The sequence below is a fragment of the Dipteris shenzhenensis genome, chromosome 26 (genome assembly GCF_047967505.1).
Source record: "Dipteris shenzhenensis isolate YYH24624 ecotype China chromosome 26, Dip_SZ_1.0, whole genome shotgun sequence".
NCBI classification, from domain to species: domain Eukaryota; kingdom Viridiplantae; phylum Streptophyta; class Polypodiopsida; order Gleicheniales; family Dipteridaceae; genus Dipteris; species Dipteris shenzhenensis.
Genome location: NC_141621.1, coordinates 44584245 through 44602999, shown reverse-complemented (window position 1 = coordinate 44602999; position 18755 = coordinate 44584245). Strand labels below are relative to the sequence as shown.

Below are 18755 nucleotides of genomic sequence, written 5' to 3'. Positions count from 1 at the left end.
GGACGAGCAACCTTGGCACCAGAGTGTTGCTCCCCTTTAAATGCTACGATTTTATAAAGGAATCCCTTGCCCATGACATTTGTGCCTTTAGGCTTTGACATCTGGACTGTGTTTGGGAAAATGAGATATGTGAGACTCGGTAGAGCAAGCTCCTTCTCTTGTTCTTGTCTCTTGGTGGGTAGGGATAAATACACATGGCCAATATCTGGCTGGTAAGGTTGTTGCATACTTGCCATGAAGGGTTGGGTTCAACTCCCACCTATGGTAGTGGCAAGAAATGATATCATTAGAAGTGCTTGCTCATCCACCGTGCGTGAATTCACAGATCCAATGTTTTTGGGCAACAATACGTCTGGGAGTCTCAAGCTGGCGGTTCATTCTCTGTGACACGTGTAAGGCAGGTTTCAGACGAGAATTCCTTGGCAATGTAGCTTAGGCAGCTGACGGATGACACGTAGGCAAGCCCTAAAATTGGGTGGTGCTTTGAATACTGGGATGCCACGTGGAAGGCAACTCTCCATTCCACGGTCTTGTTGTTTCCTGGCATTTGTGTGCTCGCTTCATCGTCAATCTCATCATCTCAGCACCACCTCTTCCAATTCGCCATCGCCATCGCCATCGCCATCGCCATACCATTCAAACCTTCTCAGGCACGTTTCTTTCCTTTTCATTCCTCGCTTTCTCTTCACTGAATTTGACGTTTCCCTGTTCGCTGCTTTCCCTTACTTACTTGGATCCCTCCATCCTACGTTTCCGGCAATCGTTCGGTGCTTATTAGTTGCACTTGTCCACCTCCTCCTTTCCAACCGTAGCTTCCTCTCCGTCAGCTGTTCCCCTTCCTCAGCAAATGTATTTAGCATTGTGGAGATCTGGGTGTGAATCTTGAGCGACTCATTCAGTTTAGCAGCGTGGACAGAAAACGCTTCCTTTGTTTTTCTCTTGTGTGGCAGACTAGGAGAAAATGGTGTCGTTTGTGCTTCAACATCGGAAACTTGAAATTCCGCCGTAGTGGCTCCAAAGAATAATATGAAAGCAAAGGAGCACAGAAATGGCAGCGAATCACAAGCCTAGCGATTATGCGGAGGCAAAGTTATCGCCACAAAATTTGCAAGTCTCTGGCACCACTTCCGAATACCCTTGTTCCAACGACGATATAAGGTACCATCTTTTTGTTTCCTATTTTCAAATAGGGAATGGGGCGATGCCTGTTTTTGAAGCCGATGGTACGCAGGAAAAGCTCGAGGATATTGTACCGGTGCTTCATGAACATTTAATTGCCGCAGATATGCAGATCAATGTACTCAATGAACTAAAACCTGTTGACTTGGGCAGTTGCATAGCCAAAGGAATGGAAACCTTTCAAATTGAGGACAGGGAAAAGAACACTTGCTGTACATCAAGTTTAGGCTCGTTAGATGCGGCACCAATAAAGATAGGAGAGGAATCGGAACGGTCTATGTCTCCTGAGGCGTCCTTCACGCATGCTCAAGCGAACTGTCAAGATGCGGATATGGGGCTTAAAACGCCAACCAGAAGGGATAGCCATCTCCAAGGACCTCCAGTTTTTAGCAAAGCACGAAAGTCTCGGAGAAAACATGGTCTCAAAGCAAATGGTAAAATTGTTATGAAGGCAGTTCAAGTCAGTGAGCGAACAAGAGAGTCATCTGTGTACTTGTTCCACCCTAGCCTTTTTAAGTTAAATGAGAACGTGGCCTCAGTTGAGTTTAAGGTTTCTGTTGAAAGCAAGGATAACCGTTGCCCTGACAAAGAAAAGAAGGTGAGACTTTTTACCGAAAATCATAAGAATATAGAGGGGAAGGCTGTGGAAGGAGGGGAAAAGGCTTCCGTTGACACCTTCGTATCTGAACAGTCTGATGGTTTAAATCGAAACAGTGCACCTGAAACGGAAACATTGGCTGAGGAACCACGAACAGAAAATTTTCCCCCTGGGGAAGGTTCCGAGCTAAAGTGCGTCACATCTGAAACCGATTTTTCAATAGATTGTTCTAGCTGGCACTCCGGTTCTGTTGTTAAGAAAAAGGATGGTGTCTTTGAAGTTGACACAACTGATAAGGAACTTGCAACTCAAGAGATAGCTCCTGATCATTATCATCGACTTGGTGAGGAAGAGCTTACGGTGAATGATGCGTCTGAGTCAAAGGGTAGAGAGGCTGAAAGCGTGCTGAAAGAGCCTGTTGCACAACTACAACCAAAGGAGGGTGAAAGGATGCTTGAGAAGACTATGGGACAAAAGAGGGAACTTTACAAATTGCCTGAAGAGAGTTTTGAGCAGCAGAGGAACATTCTGTTTTGGTGTTCTTATTTAGCAGTCCAGGCTGTTGGATTCCAATTGAAATTGATGTCTCATGTGCTGGGAACCATTGTATTTGCATTCCAGCATTTGTGCCTGTCTGTGCCATATCCAATATTTCAGATTCTGCAGGCCAAAGGTAAGGTTACCGAAGAAGACACAGAAATGAAAGGGCACTTGAAAGAGTTTGGCTTTGGAGGTATCAAGGAAGCATGGCTTACCGTGCAACCCGTGTTGACAATAGGTGCTAAAAGGATTGGATTGGGTTGTGTGACTGCAACCTATGTGTGTGCCATTTTGAGCTTCCTTTTTGTCACCACATTCTTCTTCAGCTTTCTTCTGATAAAAGGTTGTGTCCATGAGCCCATCCAGATGAGAAAAATTCTGCATTTTGATTACACCAAGCCCCACCCTGCTGCGTCCATCGATCTTTTGACATCCACCATGTACCTCAAGGCTAGCAGCAAGTCCAAAGGGGTCACATTTCCTGCCAACAAGTTCCATGCTACTGTTGTGCTCACGCTCCCCGAATCAGACCATAACAGACAGCTTGGTAATTTTCAGGTGTGCTACTCTCCTCTCTCTAGAAAAGGGGTGAAAACGAATTGATCGGTAGTGAGGAACGTTCTTAATGCAAAATACAACTTTCCCACTGGTCCTCGTAAGATAGCGTGCGTGCCGTTTGTTTAATCTTGTTTTTGGGTGAAGGTTTATGTTTATCGTGTGAGGGTCTCTTGAAATTTCTGTTTTGAAGCTGTTGTGAGGTTCCTATACTACCGCCAAAGGGTGCCGAAAGTGTGGGCACCCAAAAACATTCATGGGCGGGTTGAAATGGGCACCCTTGATTACACACCGACCGCCCATTGTGAGATCATAAAAAATGGGTGTCTATGGATGAGCACCCCTTTTACACACCGCTCAAGTACAAACCCTTTTTGTAGAAATGAGGGTCCGGATGGGTGTGGAGCAGCTGGGGGACCCAAATGGTGATGGTGATTGGCTGAATTCAGCTTGCCCATCGGTGGGCAGCAAAGCTTGGCTGCCCAAGGAAGGCCTTTCTCCGGGCATGACGTGGACTCCATGTTGGATTAGAAAAGGTCTAAGCTTGGGCACTGTATGTGTCTTCAGGTGCCCGCCCAAACTTTAAATCCTGACTTTCTATTTGTCCAAACGACCGCCCAACCTTGGGGGCGTTCGGAGTGTAAACAGTCTAAAAAATAAATCACTTTATATTTGGCACTCTGCGATGCACAAAGATGACCCGTAGTACTTGAAGAGCTTGACTCCCGAGACATTTTCAGTGCCATGAAGCTAGACCACGCACCTCAATGAGATCATACTGGCATATCCCCCAAAAAATTGAGCAAATCCTGTTGGGGAATATTCCACATTATAGCCCGACGTCGCACACTTGAGCAGTGCTGGGCGGGGTTTGTGCTAGTCAGAACACCCGGATGGACAATCGGCCAGTCAAGTCCACCACCTTCGGACATGTTGCAGTTTGGGCACTTGGAAATCGTTTCAGAATACAAGGAATGAGAGAGCCACTAAGGAGTTCTTATGGCCAACAAAGCATATAACAGATTAAAGGCAATCTTTAGAGCAGTGTGTGTGTTCCAATATGATTCAAAACTCGGTGAAATGAACAAAATGAGAGCCCGAATGCCTATGTATCGATTCGTAGACCATGCTCGATCTCGATATTATATAGTCTCTCAACTTTCAAAAAACCTGATATGACATCTGAAAGTGTTACAAGTTCGTCGTCTCTTTTGGAGCTAAAATCAGTACAAACACAGTAAGTGCTGTCATATCCCAGCTAGAACCTGCATTTACATGCCGCCTAGTAGTGTGCCCCAGGTGAGATGCTACTACCACTTCAGGTTTTGTCATGGTTATGGATAGGTTTACATTTCATTTATTTGGGCTGATTTCCACAGTGTTCTCCGTAAAGACTTGATGTCAAAGTGATTGCGAGTACAATAAAAAAATGTCATGTTGCTCCTGGGGTTACTCGAGTCTCGTAGATGTGCTTTACCGAGCTGGACGACGTGTATAATTAAGTGATACGAGTTAGTGACAGATCTTCTTTGCAGGTTACGGCAGAACTCCTGTCAATTACAGGTCAGGTCTTACTCAACGCAAGCCAGCCATGCATGCTTCGTTTCCAGAGTACCACATTACGGCACGCAAAGTCAGTACTCATGGCTATCCCTTTGCTTACGGGTTTTTCTTCTGAGACACAAACTCTGGTGCTGCAGTTGCTTGAATGGCAGGAAGAGAAGACTTCCCCAAGCTCTAGTGTGAGAGTTTCTTTGGTACCAAGGGCAGGGTGTCCTACAAGTACTGGAGTGCCAGAATTATATGGGGCAGAGATCCATGTGGGATCTGAACTTCCATGGATGTTGTCAACTGTTCGGAGCTGGAGATGGACCTTGTTTGTGTGGACAGGCTTCAGTTTATTTGTTACGGGTGTTCTTGTCCTCATGTGCCTTTGTAGACAATTCCTCTTGCCTGACATAGGGGCAATCAAAAGCGATTTGAAATTGGGTGCACAAGCCAAAAGCAGCATGCCAAACGGTCGACCCGAAAAAGGAGTCTCCTGTGGGGATGAACATTCAAGCGTGTCTGAGGAATGTAGGGCGAAAAGGGCAAATGAAACCATATGTTTTGAATCCATCTAATCAGTAGGTTGGCATTGGTTGCAATGTCTTCGGTTTTTGGCATAGCATAGGCTACATAGCCAAGGTGCAGTGGGGTTGGGATTTCGTGATAATTACAGTGTGAAATATGTAAAACATCTGCCATCTAATCACAGCAGCAGAGCCTTGTTGTATAGCATAGGCCAGATGGCCAAGATGCAATGGGTTTCTGGGCTTTTCCGTCACAACTACAGTGTGGGAGAATATGTAAAATGTTTGCCATCTGATCACAGCAGCATAATCTGAGGCAACCATCCGGCGTACATTGTACAGAAAACTCTTGATCAATTGAGTATCTTCCCAGGAACCGGTGTGCAATAGAAGTTCATTTTTCAAAATAAGGATGCCAACTTTCTTACCAGGGCATTCGAAGTTCCGTAGTACGTTGAGTTGCCCACCTCACGAGGGAAATGAACATGGATTACATCATGCATGACGCGAGGTGCTTGGAACCATGGAGGGATTTCCCATGACCATTCATTTTATCTTGAAAGCCCATTAAAGGGCGGTGTGTTTGGTGTGAGATACAATGTAATTGTAGCTTTTCGTGTAAAGTTTGAAGAGATATATCGTTTCCATTTCATCTTTTAATACTGACATTGCTGTATTTGTTCCTCTTGCCATTTTTTAATCATGCCATGCACATCGTGGCAATTCACTCTGCAATTCCCTCTGTTGGCATAGCTAATTCACTTATCAAGACTTCCTCCTTGCTCGGGTGTTTGAATTGCTATTAAGTATGACCAAAATACATGTGGTCAAGGATAAAACCTGGTGGAAACCCTTGAAAGCATCATGTCATTTAAATTACTCCTTGTTGTAGCCTCACAAGGCGATAAGAGCATAGAGCCTTCATTACTAGATTGCACTTTAAAGATGGTAATAGCAAAAAATTATGATAAACACGCCATTGGTCTAATGAAATTCTATTTATGGAAATAATGACGCCCACAATAAAGAAATTCACATTGAAAAGAGCAATTTAATAATGGTTTTACGGGTACTTCTATTGTCCCATTTAGCATTGTAATCTTACAATTTTCATTAGAAAAATTTTATGATGGCCTTATTTCCACTATGACACCAATATAATGATGTTCTTTGTTACACTCATTCTTATAAATATGACACTCACCATTGCTATTACTGGAAGTGTGCTTTTGTTGTCATGTGTGTTTAGGAAAACTTGTAATGGTCTTATATTTCCATTGCAATGCCACTATAATGATCTTCATGACTCCTATCATTATTATAATTACCCTACTTATCATTACTATCTTGCGATCTCCATGATCACAGATTTACACTAATACTCTTTGACTACTCTTGCGGTTTAGATAGACTAGTACTAGTATCATGACTCAAATTTGTTCAATTTGACATCACTACTAAGATAGACCCTCTTGTTCACTAGGTCATAGCATTTGTAGCCCTTTTTCCCCACTAGGTGTTCAAGGAAGATGCGCTTAACTACTTTTGGCTCCATTTTTCTTTTCACCTCGTCAAGCACATGTACATGACATCTAAACACCTTCATATGTGCTAGTGTTGGCTTCCTTCCATGCACCTCTCATCTGGGAACATGTCTCATGTATGATTGCAGTGGGTGATATTGATAATATGCATTGTAGTGTGCACAACTTCTGCCCAATAATGCAATGTCATGTTCAATTGGTTCATAAGAGCCGTGGCAACCTTGGCAATCACTCTATTCTTCCTCTTAGTGTGACCGAATTTTGTTGAGCCGTGTAGCTACATGTTAGTTGTTTCTTGATGCTATTCTCTCTCAAGTAGTCATCAAATTCTCAAGACATTATTCCCCACCCTTGTTTGCTCTTAAGCACTTCACATAATTATCAAACTCTTTCTCAGCAATGCTTCAAAACTCGATAAATTTCCTCCAAGGCTTACCTCTTGTGCTTTAGGAAATATACCTGTGCCATATGGGTATGGGCATCAATGAAATATAGAATTTGGCTCCACCAAGTGATGCATTCTAGCATGGTCCCATATGTTTGTATGTAGAATTCCACAGGCTTACTAGTCACTCTCCCTCTCTTTGGAAATGGGAGTCTACTTTGCTTGCCTGACACATAATTGATCTAGGCAAATCTAGGTAGACCAGTCACACACAATCTCTCCAGTTTGCATATGCTTTAAAAAGTTATAAGTTGAGATGACTGATTCGTCAGTGCCATAGCTCAACATCCCTGCTTTTCTCATGGCATTTAACTACATGCATGCATGTGTGAACTATGGGGTTTCCTATGTCAAAAGCAAAGAGTCTTCCTTTCTTTCTAAACTCCTTAATAAAGCATCCATACTTTGCATATCCTGTTCAATCGTCTGTGCAATGGACACTAAGTTCTTGGTAATAGTAGGCACATAAACCACGTATTCGAGGTTATTCTATCCTCCATCTCTCATTGCCAATGGCACATTTTCTATATGCATGATTGGGTGCATGATGTCATCACTTGTAGTAGCCATGTACTCCTCACTCTTCACATGTTGCTTATAATCAAACCACTCCTCATGATGCATCATGTGGTTTATGGCACCCACATCAATAAACCAATCATCATCACTAGGCAACTGTGTCATGCTACCAATGACATGTTTCATGGCAAATAAATATGTCCACACATTGAAATGGAGGCATCTAGGCCTTATTGCGGACCTAAATCATTGAAGGTCACTAAAACTAGATCATCAAACAAATGAATTAATACTTCAACAATCTACTTGAGTTCTACACCATTAGTCAATAATAGCCTTGTTTCCTCTGCAAATGCCATGTAGCCACTACTTCAACTATATCTTATGATCCTCAATGCTCATGCCACATAGTTTTACAATAATGTCCCAGGCTTCCTTTGGGTTTGTCGATTTCTTGAGGTGGGAGATCAAAGTTTGTGAGACACAAATAGAAATTTAGTGCAACACTTTTAGGGATTTTTCAACCCATGCTTTATACCCTTTACCGTCTCTTCCATTATATTCTCACCCTAATTTGGACACTCATCATCTCTCACAAACAAGACCCCATTAACCTTTTCCCATAATGAAGTTGAACCATGCAGTAAGACCATGCATTGAAAATTTCTTTTGACATCTTTTCACCCAATATTTGCATAATGTGTGAATCCTCACCCATAATGCAACCACAAAAAGAAATAAAATCGCAAAATCTTTGTTACCAATCAGTCAATGCATCCAACCATCAACCATATCACTCAACACAAGTAATTCCAAGCATTTGTTAAGCATCCACACAGATACTTTTTCAATGTTCCAGCATGTGCAGACTCAATGCATCACAACAACACATAAGTCGTCTGATAAAAAAATCCTTGAGCATGCCTTTCCAATGATCTTCCTATCTACTATCTAACATGATAAAATGCACAAGAGATATGACCATAATGGACCACAATAATGTATATCGGCACCATGTCTTAATGAATTTCCAATATGTCTTTCAAGGCACAAATGCAATCATTTTTCTGTGTTCTTACTTTTATTACTACATGCCTCCCACAAGAATCCACACAAAACCTGCATTTCTCTCAATATTCACACTATTGTACATGCATTTAGCATTCATTATTCATTTCCTTCCTTTAAATGTTCATACATTGAGTACTCTGCACTATTTCAAACTCTTTCACTTAAACATGCAACGTATAAGGAAGCCTAAAATTTTGCGCTCTAGAATTAGGCATTGTTTCCTATAATTGGCATTATTCTAAAATCAACATTGTTTAGAAATTTTATACTCTTAATTAGCATTGTCTGAAAGCCATTGGGCAATCCATGGAGCTCAAGGGATTTGTATTATTTTTCTTTGACCCTCACCAACACTAGGTTCTTGTGTCTACCTTCTAGCTAATAAAAATTCTAACGACAAGATTAAATATCCCAAGGATTCTACTGTTGAGAAAAGAAAGTTGAGATGATCTAACATGTGATTAAGGATCTTGAATGGATTCAGAAGGGCCTGGATGAGTATTCCTTCAGCAACACCTAGAGGAATCCAAACACGAGTTTTCCAATCGAGAGGGCTCCGTTGGCTTTCTCTTTTGTTGCCATGCAAGAGAGAATAAGCTCTCATGCATTGTATAATTAGCAGTGTTTTATCTTTTGAGTAGAAGTATGCAATCCAAGGCACCAAATTTTCATGCCTCATCTTGCCTATAGCTATGATTCGTTGCTCAAAACCCTTGCACTCAATGGTCACATCATTCAATTTCTTGATTGCAAATATAGAACCAGCTTCCATAACCACCTTGTAAGTAGTTGCAATGCTTTCTTTTCCTAGAACCTCTACTGATGCTTGTAAGAGTTCCTTGCCCTGCATTGATAAAACCATTTCTATTGTGTTGTCATATACACAATAGTATGGAAACTGAATGTTGATCTTAGAGGAGGTCAGATGCAAATTTTTTGTATAAGCAAGCTCAAAGTTACTCAAAAGCGCGTGATTGATTTTGCACCCATATTTTGACGAGGATTCCTTTGAGACTCCTCTTGCTTTTCCTTTGTTTACCTCTTTGTATTTGAGAGGATACTCTTTTCTCTATTTGTTGCACTCATTCTCAATCTTGTTGCCCAAAATGCTTTCTAAAGCTCTCTATCTCGCAGCTTCAATGGCTTCTTGAGCTCCACGTGCTCTAATACCACTCCTTTACGAGAGAGAGTATAGTGTGTGCATCTGAGACAATGGACACTTATACTTTCCTCGACCTTCTCCTTCTTCATTATACATATCAATTTTCTTCTCACTGTCATTCTCAATCTCACAATACAATATAGATTTTACACTTGAGGTGGCACCGAATAAATAAGGTGGGGGGAAAGAGTTCTCCATGAGATGTTTGGTGGGTGTAAGTGCCTCACACATCAAAGCCGGCTCTCAAAACAAAATAATACAATATGGATTCTATCTTATTTCTTAAGGGTCAATTCACACCACACACAAGCACAACATGTAATATGTACTTAACATGGGCTATCAAGATTTCATGTAGATGGTCTTATACTAGATTCAATATCAGGTGGTTCATGTCCAATCTTTGTGAGGCCTCTCAATGCCTCTATAGGAGCCTACATGACACCATGCAGTCATTGCTTTGAGTTGTCTTGTTAGACACCTCCCAGCCATTTCTTTTGTCATTTATCCAATTACAAGCATCCAAAAACCATGAATAGTCTTGGGATTGGGTGGTAATTTGAAAAGTTGAAATACTTGGGAAGGGTAGTATTCCTCTTGATGTAAACATTTACAAGCTTCTTGGATCAATGGGTGGCACCATTGGGGGACATTATTTTGTAGATTGCAATCCCAACCATTGCAATATCTTGGAGATGTATATTTAGCAATATTGAGTTTTGATGTTCAGGGACCATGTTTGGTATTTCCTTCATGCACCAAAAAGATAAGATTTCTTGGAATGGGATATAAAGGGTTTGCATTTTCTTTTTTTCAATATTTTGAGTATCATTCTCTTAGAAGTATCTTGGGGGAATCACACATCATATGTAACCCTATCATGTGAGTTCAACAAATGTGTTTTTGTTAATTCCATTACTTACAGATTTATAAACACATATGTGTTGAAGTAGCATGGTGACAAGATAGAGGCAAAAAGATGAACAATGAAGCTTGTTTATTCATTGAGAGTGTCATTATATAGACACTGGGTACATCCATAGATTACATCATATGTGAGCTCAATAGTGATCATCTAGATCCACAATCATCTCCATGAATCTCTCAATTAGACACCACACTCCTAGATTCACTCATTCACACCACCCACTAACTGACACATCATTAGTCACACCTAACTCAAGTGCGCGTGCACACACACACACACACATGTGTTCAGATTTCAAACAATTGTGGCATGTTGCATTACACTTCTAGAGGCCAGTTTACCATTCCAGTAGTGATTCGCACTCATGTGATCACACTCACAACCACAGACCTTGTAATCCTTGTTATTAACCCGATTACATCAATTTGTCCCATAATACCCCCCCACATATTGATGACCTCAACCCTAACAATAGTCCATGGGAAACTTCATGGCTTGCACACCTCTAGTGACAACACTCATGATCACTCACTCTAGTTGCATCAGCTGTAGACTCATTTGGGCATCCTCACCCCAACATGATCTCACTCTGACTTTGGTCTCTTGGCTTACAATTGGAGGATTGGACAATGACTATGCATGGGAAATCCGATGGATCTAACAAGGTAAAACCTCAAACATATGACTAATAATCATTTAAGGGGACATCCCAGGGCAGAGAACCCTTATTGACCACACACACAAAAATTCTAAGTTGAAGATGTGGGGAAATTCCCCCCCTTGATGGAATTATTTTTCTAACATTGTTTCCAAGACACCATTGTATCAGACTCATAAACTTGCTTGTCCATTGCATTGTACTTGGTGTTGATGATGCAGAGCTTAGGCTTCTAGGTAAGGTCTTACCACATGGGCAGTGTCTAATGCCCTACAAGGTTTGACAAATAGACTCTAATAAGTGGAACTTAAGAACATATTCTTCAAGAGCACAATCATCATGTCATCCCCATATAGATGCAAAGAAGTTGCATACATCATAAGATATGTTGCATAGACCACTATGTCATCTCCATAAATGCAAAGTAAGCTAAAATTATCCAAAATAGCAGCCAGAGATAGCAGCAACTTGGAGGGTTGAATTCGTACATATGGAAGATCTAATGAAGGGTATTTTTATGCCAAAATAAAGCTTATATACTTGAGAATATCCAACCTAGAGGATAGCTGAAAATATGCGCTAGGTTGCTTGTGAGAGTTGAGTTGCTTCAAAATTGATTGGTTTTTCTTTGATTTCTCCCTTGTCTGTGGACCAAATATGCTCAAACCTTTAAAAAAGCTAGCTCATAAGGTCTCCACAACTATAGCTAGGAGGGTGGGTTGAAATTTTACTTCTATGGGTCCTAGGTAGCAAAAGTTTGTTGAGACATAATCGTGTCGATACGGGCTGAGAAAGGACAATTTCTAGAAACCCTCTAGAGTGGAAGTGAGCATATATGAGGGGAATCTATGGCTAAAAGGGTTTGGAGAATGGTTGCCTACAAAGGGAGAATAAACACTTGAAAATTTTGCTCAAAAAGAGGAAAAAAATGGAAAAGTGAGTGTGAGGATGAAGATGATGACGTGGCTAAAAATGGCTTAAGGAGGGTGTGGTGACTCTAATACCACATGTTGGAGTAGCATGGTGAAAAGATAGAGGAAAAAATATGAACAAGAAAGCTTGTTTATTCATTGAGAGAGTGTCATTATATAGACACTGGGTACATCCATAGATTACATCATATGTGAGCTCAATAGTGATCATCTAGATCCACAATCATCTCAACCATGAATCTATCAATTACACATCACACTCCTAGATTCACTCATTCACACCTGCTAACTAGCACATCATCAGCCATACCTAACCCATGCACACCTACAAACATGTACACATGTGTTCACACACTCACTCATGTTATCACACTCACAACCACAGACCTTGTAATCCTTGGTATTGACCCTAGTACATCAATTTGTCCCATCAATAAGGAAGTAAATTAAGGCCTAAAGGTTAATATAGAAAAGGGTGTACTATATTCAAAAAGTTTTAGAAGCTCGCAACATGCAACATGTTGTTTGAGTAGCACATGGCTACTCTATGATTCAAATTAGTATTCATGGAGCACCTAGACTTGATGGTTTGCTACTTGAATTTTGAAGCATTTTTAGGCCTTTATTAGTAATGGTACAGCTATAGTACCAAATCATGGATGTAAGATGGACTAGTCCCATGAGTTCATGCAACACACCAAGTTGGGCTAGTGCTACAAAACATAACAAAAATGATCTCTCTAAGAATAAAAATATCTTCTTTTTGGCCTATGCACGGCATGTTGTAAAATAGAATGGATTTCAAAACATTAAGAAATGCAACCAATTTCTATAAGGTTTAAGTGAGAAATTCTTGGAAATCTAAAGGTAATTATGCACATGATGATAATTATAAACACTTATCATGGATAAAACTAGTGAAACAATAGACCTCACACGTAGTTCCATTTAAGTCACTGACCATAAGAATAAATAAAACATTGCTCCTACTATTTAGGATGGAGAAGTCACAAAAAGTTTGTTAGATAAACAACCAATGGATGCTCAATTAGAAATTTGCAGATTGAAGGCAAATGTGAAATCGCCTTGTAGTAACTCCCTTGTAAGTGGTGAAACTCCTCAAAGATGCAAGATAGTAAACTCATAATAGAAGATATTTTATCCATCGAAACAAATGTCTCCATCAATTGCCCCACAAATGTGAAGGAATATGCCTTACAATAGAACATATATAACCTTGGTCAATTAAGAACACATGGCTGCATGGTGTTTCAGGCATTAGAGGATACTATGGAGATCTAGTGGGCAGGCATGATTACTAGTAAGCATCTCTACCTTTTGATCTTTTGAGTTTTGAGCTTTACTCTAGCATTATTGGCAGTTATGCATTGGTTGATATTGTTTGCCCATTTTGTAGCAGTTCTTCCACAAGTAGTCAACTTCGTCGCATATGCATTTGCTCCATCTATTCTTGTGACTCCTATTAGAGCTCTTAGTATTATTGTTAGGTATAAATAAGGCTTGCCTTCAATAAACAACATTTGTATACATGTGCTCTTAGTGTGATTTAGACTATGTAACACAAGACAAAAGCACAAATGTTGGGTGCTTCTAGGAAACTATTATGCTTGGCGCTAACTATTATGAAATATATGTTGAGTGGACAAGCCTTCTTGCAAAAGAAAATTGCTAGTGGGACTAGGAGAAAATTCCAAATCAAGTAATATTCAAGCTAAATTTGTACTTGAATGAGCATCTTGCAAATAGTGTATGCTAAGCTAAATGGAATTTCTATTTGGAACATTATAATGAGTTCCTCTACTAGTTTAAAGATTTATAGTGTCAGAAACTACGAATTACCTTATACATTCATTTCTCTCACTGTGAAATTTCTACATCCACCGTTCAATTTACAAGGATTACATCATTGACAAGAATGCTAGGACTGGAAAATGTGTGATGATAGCAGTAATCCATGTAGCATTCTACATACACAAAAGTTAAGGACAAGAAGGTAAGAAGCTAGGCCTCTAGATTTTGGGATGAAGATATTTCGACATCATGTAGTTCAAGAGCTGCATGCCCACCTTTCACACTCCCTTAACATATATTTAATTTAAATGTAAAATCAAGACATGTCTATCTTTTTCAAAATGAGAGGTGGTGTTTTGTGGTAAAAATGTCATGTCAAATTTTTTACTTGATCTCTCCCTAGGTGACTAATGCAAATGAAATTAACCAATCATTCATCTGGGAAGACACTTTTTTTCTTGGTGGTATAAATGAGTCAAGGAGATGTGTTTAGATGACATGGAGTATCTCTTTGGTTCAAACAAATGCTTGACTAGCTCTATATGGGAATTTCTTTGTAAACAATTAAGTGTGCTAGCTTTCACTTTGGTTGTGCAATAGATAGATGGATAGACATAATATACAAATAGACAGACAGGTACGTAGGTAGGTAGATAGGTAGGTAGGTAGGTAGGTAGCTAGGTAGATAGATAGATAGATAGATAGATAGATAGATAGATAGATAGATAGATAGATTGGTAGATGGTAGATGGATAGATAGGTAGATACATGTATAAGTAGATAGATAGATTGGTAGATAGATACATAGGTATCTAGATAGATGGATAGATGAATAGATGGATGGACATGAGTGTTTGGAAGGATATAAAAAAACGTAACAAAGATAAGCTACACCAATAGATAAGAAATAGTAGCAAATAAAACTAGAATTATGAAAATTAACATAACTTCTTACATAGACTGGTGCACAATCCCGATTCATTTTTGTACTTCAATTTCTATCCCACCCTTTCCTCCTTTACCTCCCCCCCCACTTTCCTTCCCACCTTTCCCTTCCCTCCCTCCTCTCTCCTCACATTCCCTGCCAATGCGAATGTACTTCCTTCTATTCCCCCCGTGTATGCTATCTCATTGATACATTCTTCATTTAGCCGAATACATGCAAAATGCAAATGCGAATGCTCTGAAACTAATCGTGGGTGTCACATGGCACATTTCCTTTGCTTTTCATTTCGAAGTCAGCATCTCCACAACCAGCTAGCGGCGAGTTCTAAAGCCTACAAATTTGAAACTCCTACCCAATCGTAGCACCTTCTCGGCCACCTACCTTCCAAGAAAGGAGAATTTGAGGCTGTAGCATTTGAAAAGAGATTCCAAGCTACAGAATTAGTAAAATGAAGAAGATTCCACATTGAAAGAGATCCAAGGAGAAAGAGAGTAGCCTTTCTTTGCAACATTTAGAATCCATGCCTTCCATTAATTCCCTTTTTTTCTTAACTTTCCAAGGTAAAATTTTAAGGGCGAATATTTGCCCAAAGGCAAATCTAGGAGCTTCTCCAAACTAGTTTATCTAATATTTCAATCTTGAAATTTGATAAATTCGCCCAAAAATTAACATAACTTCCTCATATGAGACCCAAATTTAGCCCTCCAAGTACTCAAATCGATCGGCATAAGCCATCTAGAGTCATATATATGGTTAGAATTTTAAAATTCCAGCTTATAGAAAACGTGTGCAAAGTATCGTGCCCATTAGGTATGAGCACATTTGAATGACACACCTCATATTCTCATAACACTTCGTGAAAAACGGCATTTATGGTGAGTTTGACCATCCAAAGCATATACGATGGGCACGATAAGTTTCACACGCCTCAACGTAGGTTGGATTCACATGTGTAAAGTATCATGCCCATCAAGTATGAGCGCATTCTTATGACACACCTTAGATAGTTTCTTTTGGCGGTTGTGCATATTAATTGGTGAAAAACAGGGTTTGTGGCAACATCGACCATCCAAAGCATATCTGATGGGCATGATAATTTTCACATGCATCCAATTGGCACAAGACTCAGAAAAGGTGAAATTGACACTAGTGCAAGGTATCATGCCCATCCGGTGTGTGCGCACTTGAATAACACACCTCAAATACTATTTTTTGGCAGTTGTGCATAATACTTGATGAAAAATTGGGTTTGTGCCGGCTTTGACCATCCAAAGCATATCCAATGGGCCCAATACTTTGCATGCACCTCAACATAGGTTGGATTGAAGCGTGTACAAAGTATCATGCCCATCGGGTATGAGTGCATTTGAATATACATCTCAGATACTATTCTTTGGCAATTGTGCATACCACTTGATGAAAAATGGGTTTTGTGGCACGTTTGACCATCCAAAGCATATCCGATGGACACTATATTTTTCATGCGCCCTCTAATTAGATTATATTAACACGTGTGTAAATCATTGTGCCCATCGGGTATGAGAGCATTCGAATAATACACCTCAGATACTATTTTTTAGTGGTTGTGCATGACACTTTGTGAAAAATGGAGTTTGTGGCATGTTTGATAATCCAAGGAAATCTGATGGACATGATATTTTTCATGTGAATAAAAATAGATTGTATTGATGTGTGTGCAAAGTATCATTCCCATCGGGTATGAGTGCTTTCGAATGACACATCTCAGATACATTTTATGGCCGTTGTGCATAACACTTGGTGAAAAACGAGGTTTTTGGCAACTTCGACCATCCAAAGCATATATGATGGGCATGATACTTTGGACACAGACCAACATAGGTTGTATTGACACACGTGAAAAGTATCATGTCCATCAAGTGTGTGCACATTTGAATAACACACCTAGAGCATGTTTTTTGGCGGTTGTGCATGACACTTAGTGAAAAATGCGATTTGTGGCGAGTTTGACCATCCAAAGCATATCTGATTATGATACTTGGTAGAGGAATCAAAAAAGGTTAAATTGACATGAGTTCAAGGTATCATGCCATTGGGTATGTGCCCATTTAAATAACACACCTCAAGTAATATTCAATTGTGCATAATACTTGATGAAAAAGTGGATTTGTACTGACTTTGACTATCCAAAGTATATCCAATGGGCACAATGCTTTGCACCACCTCAACATAGGTTGTATTGACATGTGTGCAAAGTATCATGCCCATCGGATATGAGTACATTTGAATAACACACCTCATATACTATTCTTTGGCAGTTGTGCATAACACTTGGTGAAAAATGGAGTTTGTGGCGCATTTTACGATCCAAAGCATATCTGATGGACACAATATTTTTCATGCATCTCTAATTAGGTTATATTAACACATGTGCAAATCATTGTGCCCATTGGGTATGAGAGCATTCGAATAATACACCTCAAATACTATTTTTTGGCACTTGTGCATAACACTTGGTGAAAAATGAAGTTTGTGGCACATTTGACCATCAAAAGCATATCTGATGGGAACCATATTTTGCACACTCCTCAACATATATTATATTGATGTGTATGCAAAGTATAGCACCCATCAGATATGAGGGCATTCGAATGACACACCTTAGATACTATTTTTTCAATGTTGGGCATAACACTTGGTGAAAAACGGGGTTTGTGGCAACTTTGACCATCCAGAGCATATCTGATGCACACAATACTTTGCATATAGATCCACATAGGTCGTATTGATGCACATGCAAAGTATTGTGCCCATTGGGTATGTGCACATTTGAATAACACACCTTAGAGCGTGTGTTTTTGGCAGTTGTGCATAACACTTGGTAAAAAACGAGAAAGGGTGAGTTTGACCATCCAAAGCATATATGATGGGCATGATACATCGCACAATCCTCAACATATATTATATTTACTTGTATATAATAGTATCATACCGATTGGATATGTGCGTGTTCGAATAACACACCTCAAATACTATTTTTTGGCAGTTTGCATAATACTTGATGGAAAACGGGATTTGTGGTGGCGACTTTGTACTCAAAATAGATTGTATTGATGCACGTGAAAAGTATCATGCCCATTGGCTATGAACGCATTTGAATAACACACCTCAAATACTATTCTTTGGCAGTTCATAACACTTGGTGAAAAACGGGGTTTGTGGTGTGTTTGACCATCCAATGCATATCCAATGGGCAAGATATTTTGCATGCACATCAAAATAGGTTTGATTTACATTTGTGAAAAGCATCATACCCTTTGGGTATGAGCACATTCGAATTATACACCTTACTATTTCTTGGCAGTTGTGCATAACACTTCGTGAAAAAATGTGTTTATGGTTTGTTTGACCATCCAAAGCATATTTGATGGGCATGATATTTTGCACACGCATTAACATACTTGGTGAAAAACAGGGTTTGTGATGATTTTGACCATCTAGAGCATACTTGATGGGCATGATACTTTGCAAACAACTCTAAATAGGTTATATTTATACACGTGTAAAGTATCATTCCCATCAGGTATGTGCATGTTCAAATAACACACCTCAGAGCATGTTTTTTGGCGGTTGTGCATAACACTTGGTGAAAAATGGGGCTTGTGGCAAATTTAACTATCCAAAGCATATCCGATGGGCAAGGTACTTTGTACAAGCCTCAACATGGGTTGGATTGACATAAGTGAATATTATCGTGCCCATTGGGTATGTGCACGTATGAATAACACACCTCAAATATTAATTTTTGACGGTTG

General features: G+C 39.9%; 1 protein-coding gene across 2 annotated transcripts; it reads left to right on the top strand.

Moving 5' to 3' along the window:
- The first annotated feature begins 606 nt into the window (after window positions 1-606).
- On the top strand, window positions 607-5604 carry LOC147885142 (uncharacterized). 2 transcript variants are annotated; one of them, XM_087397353.1, is made up of 3 exons: window positions 607-1158; window positions 1333-2875; window positions 4408-5604. In XM_087397353.1, exons 1-3 carry the CDS (start codon window positions 1049-1051, stop codon window positions 4993-4995), a joined length of 2241 nt encoding a protein of 746 aa, XP_087253479.1. In that variant the 5' UTR covers window positions 607-1048; the 3' UTR covers window positions 4996-5604. The 2 variants fall into 2 exon arrangements, with proteins under 2 accessions (XP_087253479.1, XP_087253480.1); XM_087397354.1 differs by having other exon boundaries at window positions 1284-2875.
- The last annotated feature ends 13151 nt before the right edge of the window (window positions 5605-18755 follow it).

Excerpts from the sequence above, each read along its gene's own strand:
- LOC147885142 (XM_087397353.1), top strand. The coding sequence starts at position 1,049 with ATGGCAGCGAATCACAAGCCTAGCGATTATGCGGAGGCAAAGTTATCG. Across the intron at positions 1,159-1,332 it reads TGTTCCAACGACGATATAAG|TTGCATAGCCAAAGGAATGG; the intron begins GTACCATCTTTT and ends TGACTTGGGCAG. Across the intron at positions 2,876-4,407 it reads GACAGCTTGGTAATTTTCAG|GTTACGGCAGAACTCCTGTC; the intron begins GTGTGCTACTCT and ends TCTTCTTTGCAG.